We start from the raw sequence: 11840 nt of genomic DNA on the forward strand, positions 1-11840 counted from the left end.
GATGACGCGCGCGACGCGACACTGCGGAAAATACCACTCATGCAAGTGCCACCTCTTCATTTGCGCTTAATGTGTTTCCCCTTTTTGCCGCGACGTAATAAGCATGCACTTTATTCAATACAATGTAGCGCTCTAAATAGTAACACTTTCTACAAGTTGACTGCGGTTTGGTTAACCTGTAGCGCCACAGCATAGCCTTCATGCATGTAACGGGAAGTTTTTGAACTACAACTGGCGCTGAGGTGCTTGTAGTCTGATTCACGAGTTGTTTTGCGGTTCGGTTCCGCTCCGCTATGCGCGTGTTTCGCTCTTGGGTTTCAGAAGCGTCTCCTCACAATCATCACAAACAACATACGACGGACACAATGGCGGTGAACTGGTGCAGCCTGCGCCTCGGCGGCGGTTCGTCTCACCGGCGGAAGCGGCCGACCGGGCGACAGGTAGGACTACACGCGCAGGGAGCATGCCGCTAGCAGCATGGCAAGCTCACCGAGCGGCGCCGACGATCGGCCCCACTGGTCGGACTTCTGCGAGAAGCACGCCCGAGTGGCCGCCGCCGAATTCGCCCACAACTACCAGCTTTTCGTGGCCGATCACCAAGAGCTGGCCCGGTCGGCGGAGTTTCCCGCATTCGGGCGCCGTTTCGCCGAAGTGTTCCAAGAGCACTTCGAGGCTGAGGTGCGAAGACGCATCGACGAAGGAGCGAGACCGCTGAGCACAGCCAGCAACGGCGGCGGCTCGCAGGAGCCGCTGGGTGCAGCCGCGGCGCCCAGGGCTGCGGCCAAGACGCCGAGCAGCGCGACGTCTTCGCAAGACAACCTGCGCTCGCTCGCCACCGTCAACCACGAGGACTACAGCGATCTCTCCGAAGGAGAAGCGTCGCCCAAGGCGCACCATCGGCTTTTCTTTCGGCGTCTTTCGTTCAAGGGCTTGAAGCGTGGCAAGGGCCTTTTCCACAAGCAGCACTCGGACGAGCTCGAGTTATCGTCGCACGCGCCGCCCCACCATCACGGAGAGCGACGCAGCAAAGGCGACAAACATCACCACGACAAGGCCAAGCTGAGCAAGATTATCGTCGAGCACGTCAAGGAAGGGCTCGTCAACTACGTGAGCGGCGAAAACATAGACGGCCGTCAGAAGTGGGAGAAGTGCCGGTTGGTGCTCGTCAAAACTGTCGGTGGATACCTGCTCGAATTCTACGCACCGCCCAAGGTGAGCGGCCTGTGAGAACGCGATTGCCCTCGCGTCAGTTGTTAACCAAGCGGTGGCGGGGCGCCGCAGGAAAAAACGCAAAGTTATTAAAAAAAAAAACAGATCACCGTGGAGACATGGAGATCGCACCGGACGTGCTGTGACCGAGTGTCGGATGCTTTGACTGTTGGCGCGAGTGAAACGAAAGTTGCAATGCGCACGTGTGGTGTCGCATTGGGTTGTTTACCATTTCCTTTCTTTCTTTTATATCTTGTGTTTTCGTCCGTCTGTGGCAATGAGCTGAAACAGCAGAGTTACAAATGAGCGCGTCAGGGTCGGACGTTATCTCTTGGACCAAGTTGTCTGCGTTTTGCGTGCCGGCGGCCACTGTTGACCGACCCCATGGTGCGAGCTTCACTCGTTATTCGCGGTCTGGCTTGTCCGGCCAGATAAATATGTGAAACAACCTGCTGTAGCGACACCACACTAGGTCGAAGCTGTCAGATCCGGAACGAAGTTGTGCGTCGTCGTGAAGAAACTACGTGTCGGAGCGTATCTTTCGCGCACACGTTATTAAAATACTTCCTCGCGATCTTGAACGGCGCAAGCTACAAGGGATAGTTGAAAAGAACACGGTACAGGCGCCGAGTCGCGATCCGGTTAACCAGCTCAGTTTGATCGCTATGTTTGCTTCCTCTCCGCGTATGGCAAAAGCATTTCGATATAAAGATCGGCGATAAGGCACTAGGAGTAACACGACGCCTAAATTGTCCCTAACCTACTGCGAGAAACTAAAAAAAAAACACGCTAATAACAAATTCCAGCTTCCAAAAATGTGCATCTGCGTTGTGGCGTGGTTAACTGATGAGTCACCGGTGTGACTATATCAGTCATCTAACAGCTGCAAAACTTCACATAACTTGGCAGATGCACACCACGAAATTTTCATGCCAGGGTTTATGAAACGCTAAAAACGAACGTTTTCTTTTCTTTTTTTTGCCGGTTGACTCAAAAGACAGTAATTTAGGGACACTGATTTGCGAAAGTAGTACATGCTGTGCTTCCTGCTTTTCGCTTTGCTACAGTCCCTAAGGCCACGGAGCGGTGTGTTTTGCTACCTGATCCACGACGCCAGGGAGACGACTGCTCTCGAGATGCCGGACCACGAGAACACCTTTGTGCTCAAGGTGTGTTGCAGAGCGATTGCGTCTAGCCCTCTTATAATTGTGCTGCATTTTAATCATTTACTAAAGGCAACAACAATCTGTGCAACTACCCTCTCGATGCTCTTGCAGAGAGCACATTGCAAATATCATGCTTGTGGTTAGATCAGACATATGTATCTGCAAATATGAAATCATTTGCTGTTTAAAAGTTGTATAATTGTGTTTCAGCTGTCGCCTTTCAAGAAAAGCACCAGTTTTATCCAGACCATTCTTGCTACAGTTAGCAAAAAGTTGTCGTTAAATGTATTTAAACTGCCGTAAGATGTCAGTAAAGTGTAGGATGTAACACCTACATATTAAGCCATCACACGACACTAGTTTATCGGTTTTATTATAACATGATGAAACGTTTTACTGTGTCTGCGTGTCTCGGATTCTGGTTTTATCGCTAAGCATAGCGCTTATTCACCCCAATAATGTATCTTTCATTTTGGAACACACCTGGCAACAATAAGTGCTGATTTGGAAATCGGTTATATCTATGGGTGTCAGAAGATTACACAGAGAATTCTGTGGCAACTAAAAAAATTTCGTGGCACACACAAATATTCAGTATACCTATGAAACAGGCTTGTAACATTTTGGAAGTAATATACACGGAGGATATGTGCCCTTGAAGTAGCCACTGGCTTGATATAAAACTTCCTTAGTATTCTGTGAAGAGCACAGTTGACCTTTGGAGCATGTATATTACTCTCCCAGATGCACTTACAGGCAACATTTAGCAAATGTGGATGCAGCATTGTGTCATTAAAGTGCCTAAAAAGACGCATACATGTTGTATCACTGGTAGTCGGAAGAATCGGCGTGACATGCATATTCAGCACGACTGTTTTTGATCAGTAAAGAACATATGTATGTTATGCTGCATGATACAAAAGACCTTAAGTATTAGAAGACGCCAGAAATTGTTCCACCTCTCCCTGTTCTCTCTGACGAGGTATCTCCATGTTTTTATATTATAGTGGTTTGCCACCCAAATCAATTTAGGCGTCCTATTGAATGTTTTAGACATTCAAGACTTGACCATAATACATCGATCATCAATGGCAGTTTCACATCTACATGTGGAGGTTTTGCACTCAAAATCCTGCTAGTGCAACCTCTGAAAGCTCGCATGTGCTAGCTGCAAATGCAAAAGTTCACTTGGCAGCGTCATAAATCTGCATTGTGAAATTTGCAACAAAATTTATTGCTTTGGTGTCGAATGTGCGAGTCATAAGCAAAGCAGTAACTGATATATTACTGTATAATTTATTTCCACTATTCGAAGTATCCAGGTTTGAGATTCCAGTGAAATCTGCAGTACTTATCTTCAGGCAGGAGGGAACTAGGCATGCCATATGAATATGCTTGCCTTTCTACAAGTTCTGACCTCATTAGTGAAAAATAATTAACAGATAGTTGCACTTCGTGTTCTTTCTTGCAGGCTGAGCATCAAATTGAGTACGTTGTGGAAGCACACGATGCCGAAAGCATGAAGTCATGGCTGTCCACGATCCGGTACTCTATGCAGCATCTAGGTGATTCAGCTGATGAGAACATGTAAGTTTTGACGCGGCATAAACATGTTAATCTCGCACATGTTTAAATGTACCAAGGTGATTATTGCAATTCGGTGTAGTTACTTTTTGATATGCAAATTCTTTTTCTTTATGTTTTCTTTTACATATACACATGTATATGATGTATACATATATCTCTTCTCTTTACTTGTATTATGTGTCATTACTGTACTTTTTCTTTGTACTACTATAAATACTTTATTTGTTGTGTATGGTTATGTCGCCCATGAATGTATATGCATGCTGCGTTGTGTATGGTCCACCAGGCAACGTTAAGCTGCATCTTGCCGCTTTTCAACTGGGGTCCCCCAATTATTATACTAGAAGTAAACTTGATCGATTGAAATGGCCAACATAACTTTAAATTGATTGTCATGTTGACGATGGTGCCAGTGGGCATGTATATGTCAAGATAAGAGAGCTGCTAGTATACTGCTTCTCTCATGCTGTATTATTTTGTCCTGCTGTGTTCGCAGAAGGCCAAGGTTGACGACATCACCGTCCGAGTCATTGGCGAGGCTTCGAGAGCAGCATGCAAATACCAAAAGTAAGCAGCACTGTAATGGTTGTCGTTTTTGCATTTTAAACAGATTTCCTTTACCGTGAGTGAAGGGGCATGATGACATAGAACTGTTTTCGTTTTGTTCAACTTTGTTTCCACCGATATCACTTCGTCGTCGTTAAAAGTGTTTTAGCTCATGCCCATGGCACTTTCTGTTACGGGATGCAACAAAAACAGTGAGAGTGCTCCGCCACATTAATACGTCCAACAGTGCATTAATGTGCCAAGTGAAACAAACTTTTCTGGAGTACTTCGAGAGTGGTTTGTTTTGAACTAAAGTAGAAGATTCCCACTTGCCAATTATTTGTGGTGCTGGGTACTCGTAGCCGGTGTCGCGAGCAAGATTACTTCTGTATATCTGTAATTTTTATATTTGTATTATGGCCATTGAGCTGTTTTTGTTATTCCAGATTCAAAATTCATCGCTGTTTCCTACTCAATTTTGTCACACGGGCAGTCAACAGCTATTCAAACATTTTTCAATTTCATTTGGCATAAGTTAGCACAGTCTATGTGCAGTCGTCATTTTGAGGTCATGGGTTCATGTGGTTTCTAGTTACCGCTTTATTCGTGAGAGAAATCGTTGCAAAATTCTCTACCAACTTGACCAATCAGGCAAGACAATTGGTTGTCTGATTCCATATCTGTCTGATTGCAGATCTGGAATAATAACAAAATGGTATAAAGTTATGTTATACTGGCCGACGCGATTGCTTCGTGGCATGTCAACATTGAAATTATAGCTTCACGACTTACTGCATTGCTAACTGTTCCTGCATTCCATGCCTCTCTGCATGGCTGTTTTGCTAGCATTTCGAGCTATTAACCGAGTTTTACAAATTTTTGCAAATGTATTACCAGTCTTTGCCAGTCATAATCATTGCCAGTCAAAGGCTGGTAAATTATTGCCAGCATTTGACTATTCTCGTGGTATCAGTGCCAAGACAAGGGACATAGGCAGTACAAAATGAGGGAACATTATGGAGACATCTACAAGTGACAGAAAGTGCTGGTTAACATTCAAGTATGGCACAGAATTTTAAATGAGGACAAAATCAAATGCACACTGGTAGTAATACAAGTACTGTTATACTGACACTTCTACATTGAATCACCAGGGCCATCGGCAAAGAATTTTGTTGTATTACAAGAGCCTCACGCAGACGTTTACTGCCCTTCCTTGTAGAAGGCCCTGCCGAGGCAACTACCGTTGTCACTCCGAGCGATCTTCCTGTAGTTCGTGCCGTTGGAAGTGGGAGTGACGGTGGCGTCACGGCGTTACCACCGTCCGTCACCCCGGTCGTAGCCGTGGCTGGAGGAACCGGCAGTGGCAGTGGGGAGACCGCGGCAACGTCGCCACCCGCCGTTGATGGCGGTGCGTCCTTGTCTGGCGGAGAAGGTGGCGACTTGTACCAGTCACTACGCGAATACCCTTGGTTTCATGGGACACTGTCGAGGAGCGATGCTGCCCAGTTGGTGTTGCGCGAGGGTCCCCTCGGCCACGGCGTGTTCCTTGTGCGGCAGAGCGAGACGCGGAAGGGAGAGTGTGTGCTCACCTTCAACTTCCAGGGCAGGGCCAAGGTGAGCATGTCTTGACAACAATGGGAAACAGTGCACATGTTTAAATAGCCTTGCGTTTAGTTAGTTTGGCTCTGTGCCACCAGCTGCCCCTGCAAATATGGTTGCTCGTGTTTGAATCTCTGATAAGCTGGTATTATGCAAATGGTAAAAATTAGCAGTCAAGCTGGAAGTCTCTACTACAAAATTAATAGTGCTGTGTGGTATTTGTGGCCAAGAGACACAGCCATCATTGAGTTTCCTCCTCCACAGCACCTGCGCATGACGCTGAACCCGGAAGAGCAGTGTCGGGTACAGCACCTGTGGTTCGAAACCATCTTCGACATGTTGGAGTACTTCCGGATGCACCCTATACCGCTCGAGTCTGGTGGCTCATCGGACGTGACGCTGACGGACTTTGTGCTTGCCCCTGGTGCGACTGGCGGCAATGAGGGAGAGCTACTCACCTATGGCGGCTCTGTGCGCCTTCACTCGTCCTCGCTGGACAACTTGCAAGCTGCCCATTTGCCGCACGGCCGCGCTGTTGAGAATACCTATTCCTTCGTCTGAAAGGCATTTGGCACTGTCATCGTGTTTCTCGGAAATGCCAGGACTGGTTCTTTAAATGTGCTTTTACCTGGAGCTGGATTTCGTTTCCAGCCACTCTGAAGTGTGTTGGGGAAACACGAAAGGAACTCGCCAGTTTCTTCGTTCTGCACGCATTGCGTGCTTTGTGGTTGCTGCTGGTGAAGTAAGTCGAGACGTCTTACCATCTGCAACAAGCTGAGCTTGTTCGCAATGCACTTGAACAATTGTGAAGCGGATGCGCATTTGACTTTTGCTGTTTGTGCAGTGCAGTGTTACGAAAGCTCCTGTTGGTACTGTAGTGGCAACGTTACAAGTATATTTTGCAAGTGCTGCTCCAAATTTTGGTACTTTTAATTGTGGACAAATTGTGAATAAGTTTGCAGCTACTCAGTTTTGGCAGTGTGTGTTCTGCTACTGAAGCAAATACTCCCTCTCCATGTTGATGTGAATTCTGCCAGACTTCTACAGTCAAGTCTGTACTTGTCAGTGTTCACATTATTCCATCATCCCAAGCAGATTCATCGAAAAATAGTTGCATGGTGTTGTATGTTGACGCTGTTAGAAGCTTTAGGATGATCTGCAGGAATATTTGATGCACCGAACCTGAAAAAGCATCACACCCACAAGAATTGCCGCTATGTGGGGCCGGGCAGTAGGCAAAAGTTCCTGCTTGTTTTCACTGTCATCGGCTTTCACTTCCAAAGGCTCGCTAGTAATGGCCAGCGGCTGCTCTTGTGAAATTTGAAAGTGGCCGCAGGCTCATCGCAAGAAGGGCTGCAGTTTTCCCCATTTTGCTCAAACGCAATTTGTCATAGCCACGTGCAGTTCACAGGCTTCCAGAACAATGAGCCTCGAAAATATGAACTTATTGGTAATTTATGGCCACACAGACTAAAGGTTGGTGCCAACTCGTGGAGCTGGCATTTAGTGGGACAACCGCATTTAAACACGAACAAAGTTTTCGGGACACATCTGGTGTTTTGACGAGAGTGCTTCTTCATTGAAAAATAGGTAAATGAGAATGGTTGTACAAAGATTGTGTTGCTACCTGCACAGCCTTCTTAGGGCACCTTATAAGCGTTTATATGTACTTGCTTAACGAATACTGTTCGAACAACGATTACTGAAGAAGTGTGCAGCAACTTCACTTGGCCGATGCGTGCGCACAGTTTTCACTTTAACAAAGCAGGGACACTGAAAGGCTTACTGCAATGAAACTTCTATTTGGTTAAATTTGTAATCGGTGAGCAGTCACTACCATAGCGATCATCAGCCATGGTGGCATCATTTTTCCAAGTGTTGATATCTCGATTTACTTTTGAGAGTCTCCCGTGATGCACTCGTATTCTAAACATAAAACATTGTACGCAGACCACTTTGTGTCTCTCCTATTTAAATCTGGACCTTTACAAGCCCCAATAATTTGTTGCAGTTTGCCTTTGATGGTGTACAATGCAAAACGGGTGGTCCATTTCGCACTGCTCCACATAATGAATGTTTCTCAATCGACGTAACGAAACACCAGAGCTTATCGAGGTGCGCGTGCTTGCTGTTTTGACGAGGGGCATTGTTGTGCAGCGAAATATTTACTCTGCGCTGTGCACTTCCACACCATGTGGAAGTGTGTTGTTTCGAGACAGCTGTGTGTTCGATGGCTGTTTTTTTTTTTTTCGTGAGCGAATACAAATTGAATAACGTGTTACGACGAATGCTGTTAAAAAAGATCTTGTGTCCTCTAGTGTGCATAGCTTACAGTAGAGCGGATGCAAGATTGGCATGTCTTGGATAAGAAATGAATGCTTCCTGCCCGATCGAGGCTTCAACATGACCTCTCGGTCACAACCGTACTGTGATTAAAGCATCACCTGAAGGGTGTTTACCGTAGAGGCTTTCAGGTTAATGCTGTAGTGAAAAAATATATGAAAGGTAAACTCGCAAAGACTGCTGAACAGTCACCAGCTAGCACGGTGTGTGTTCTTTACATGTCCAGTTACAAAACTCTTTTGCCAAGCTTTACGATGTGCTTGCTGTTTGCACGTTGCTGTGAACTTAGTTTTGTGATGGTCCTTACTCATATTGCTGAGGGGAGACTGTTGCTACATATAAGTTGAGCGATGTCATTATTAAGGCTGGAAAAAAATTTTCAAACTTATTGTTTGGGCTTGTAAAGAAGCAGTAAAAGTGTGTGATAAATGGCATAAAAATAATTGCTGTAAATTTTATGTAAGATGTGGGCTGCCTTGCGCATACAACAATGGACCACAAGTGTTTGCGAATGGGAGTTGCGGATAGAAACAAAGGTTCCTCATAGCCAATGTATGAATCCGATGATTTCTATCTGCATCAACTTCAACGCACGGTTCCAAATTCAAAGCTCTGCTGCCAAGCTGCAACAACGTTTTGTCATTTCACTCCTCCCATAACTGAAAAGCATTTGCGATTATGTGTAACTGTCATTCGCACATATTGTCCTAAATCACAAATTTGAAGCGGAGAAGTGATGTGACCTTAAATCGATTTAGAAAAAGAAAACTATGACCTGCATTTGTGCAGGATGAGAGGAGACCCCTCGCTTGCTCAACATGTATGCATTGTTTAATAAGTGTTTTTAACAGTCTACCTAGCATTGATGCACCTGGATGTTCCTGAATGCTAGTTCTTTCAGTCGCATTAAAATGTCCAAAAGTCATCCCTCTCTTCTTTCCCACTGACAGCATGTCGCCACAGTGGTCTGGCCTCGTGTGGCACACAACACACGAGACCAGACAACTGTGGGGAACTCTAGAAAAGCCCCAGCCTGTTGCTAAGGTTGCGAAAAGAATCTTCATGGTGATGGAACGAGCTCGACGACAACATTGGAACCAGGATGTTGTGTTTCTGATATGTGCTTGCTGTTCACCATATTTTACTGGTCTGGCTACATGAGGACTGCATCGCCACTTTGAAATTCAAAATTTTGTAGAGAAAAAAAAAAGGTTTTGAAAAGTTCTATTCGTGTATCTGCATGCTGGTTAAATTCTGCCACTAATAGAGAGCACTAGTGACCGTCCAGCCAATGACAGGACAGTAAATTTACCAAATCGTCCACCAGTGCTACTGGCTGTGTGCCAGGCAGTTGTACAGCTATGTCACACTTTCGAATGTACCACACCGTTGACAGAAAAAATACTGAAAGCATAAACTGCTGCCTTGAATTTCAATGTGACAGTGCTGTCAGTGACAGCATGTAGCTTTAGGAGTCTCCTGTAAAATGGTAAACCGGGCTCGAGCAGTTATCAGGCTAGTAAAGTCGGACAATGTTGTGCACGGCAACAGTGACGCGAGACTGACCGCTTTCAGGCGAGAGATTTGAAGTGCGCTAACGCAATGTGTACCATTAAAATGTGATTTTGTTTCAAAATAAGCACTTTTTTGGCACATAAGTAACACTAAGAGGTTTCTGGACCACTATTTCAACAATCAACGTCGACTTAATAGTTGCCTTTAGTGTCCCTTTAACGAAATAATGCAACTATGCAGTAATAACTAATTAAGTCACTGAGACACTAATTATAAATTTTATTCTAAGTCCAAATTCATGAAGACCTTCCGAATTCCTTCTTTAGTCAAATAGCATGCACATGTGGCATGCTGACTCGCCATGGCTGTGCTGCTGAGGTGCTGGCAAAAGGACGTGAACCGACCCTGATGCGCAAGCATGCACTCCATCTGTTGCCTATATTTCACATTTTTATGATCTCTCCATACACAACCGGACGCACCCAATTTTTTTTAGCAAGATGTGTCTTGCGAGTGGCAGAGAACGATCCAAAGAGGCCAAACAAGTATAACAGGAATTGACGGTGAAGGAGTTAAAAGTAGACTTATATGAGTATTCGAGAACTTTGAATGTTAGAACAAATATTACAGTATTCCATTTCTCTTAGATAAGATTTTGAATTATTGGAAATTTCAAAGAATTCGAAACGAACAAATAAATGCATAGTAGTCAGCATGCAACTCCCCTGTAAAGGTGGCTTCACTGCAGTGAAGGAATGCTGCACGGTGAACATACCTATAAAAAAAAAAAAATCTGCACTGCCACGAAACCCCACTTTACGGTACCCTTCTAATGATTTTTTATTCATTATGTTAAAGAGGTCCTAATACAGGCTTATGTGCTTCAAGTGTAGTAAATTTAAAATGTAACGTATTTCTCAGGTAATCACTCGCACTCTACTGAAAGTCAAATCCCACTACTATACCAAGTTGCTTGCGATTCCTTTGAACCAAAAAGAGTGGCACTTGCACATGCTTTATTTCAATTTTTTAGAAATATCGGGCAGCTTAGTTGGACATGAAAAATATGCTAATTTTTCTTTATAGTCTATTTGCTTCGAACCTAGAATTTACTATTCGCACAAGCCTACTTAAAAGTGTTTATAGTTGGTCATCAGAGGTTACGTTATTTCACATACCACCATCACTTAAAGTATATCGCTCGAAGTTCCAGGCTTCGGTGATATACCTTCACCAATGTAGGTAACTTCAAGCGCATCAGGCATAATGTTTAGTGTTTCCTCTGCATCTGTTTCACATACCACACGTCCCTGTAGTGCTCTTTCAAGTATTTAATGTGATATAAGCATGCCTCGCCTAAAGCCTGCAACCTATTAGAGAACACCAGGCTTCATGTGTAGCACTTGGCCGAGTTATAATGTCAATTGGAGAAGCAGCCTTCATGGAAACTTGTAAACTCTCTTTTAGAGTGACTACTTCAAGCACAGTTGCAAGGTACCCACTAGGGAGGGCATCAATCATATTGTGAAGTAAAGAAGTAGGTTTGTTGAGAAGCCTTGTTGCCCCAGTACGTTGCGATTTAAATCTGCACACCATTGCCGAACGTCACTATTCTTAAGTACACTAAAAAGAGGCTAAATATCTGAACTTATTGATACAAGTTCTACATAGAATAGGAACACAGCAAGTCTTGAAATAATTAGGATTAGCAAGATTTCAGTGGGCACCCAAGTGCAGTGCAGTCATCCATCCCAGCTGGGAATCAAGCCTGCAAGCTCCCATTTTCTAGCAGAACGGTGCAGCCACTGGACAACTATGATGAACACTGACATCGCTGTAAGGTGTAGTGCTCCAGTAAGTACAATACAGAGA

At 44.8% G+C, this 11840-nt stretch overlaps 1 protein-coding gene across 1 annotated transcript; it reads left to right on the forward strand.

Annotated features, from left to right (window-relative positions):
- The first annotated feature begins 61 nt into the window (after window positions 1–61).
- Window positions 62–9378, forward strand: Lnk (SH2B adapter-like protein Lnk). The gene is made up of 6 exons (XM_037431637.2): window positions 62–1212; window positions 2277–2378; window positions 3847–3962; window positions 4459–4529; window positions 5731–6125; window positions 6375–9378. Exons 1-6 carry the CDS (start codon window positions 478–480, stop codon window positions 6669–6671), a joined length of 1716 nt encoding a protein of 571 aa, XP_037287534.2. The 5' UTR covers window positions 62–477; the 3' UTR covers window positions 6672–9378.
- The last annotated feature ends 2462 nt before the right edge of the window (window positions 9379–11840 follow it).

The sequence above is a fragment of the Rhipicephalus microplus genome, chromosome 3 (genome assembly GCF_043290135.1).
Source record: "Rhipicephalus microplus isolate Deutch F79 chromosome 3, USDA_Rmic, whole genome shotgun sequence".
In the NCBI taxonomy this organism is placed as follows: domain Eukaryota; kingdom Metazoa; phylum Arthropoda; class Arachnida; order Ixodida; family Ixodidae; genus Rhipicephalus; species Rhipicephalus microplus.

What these genes read in the sequence shown, in the direction of transcription:
- Lnk (XM_037431637.2), top strand. Translation starts at nt 478, where the DNA reads ATGGCAAGCTCACCGAGCGGCGCCGACGATCGGCCCCACTGGTCGGAC. An exon ending in AATTCTACGCACCGCCCAAG is followed by an intron (nt 1,213 to 2,276) that starts GTGAGCGGCCTG and finishes GCTTTGCTACAG; the next exon opens with TCCCTAAGGCCACGGAGCGG. An exon ending in ACTTCCAGGGCAGGGCCAAG is followed by an intron (nt 6,126 to 6,374) that starts GTGAGCATGTCT and finishes CCTCCTCCACAG; the next exon opens with CACCTGCGCATGACGCTGAA.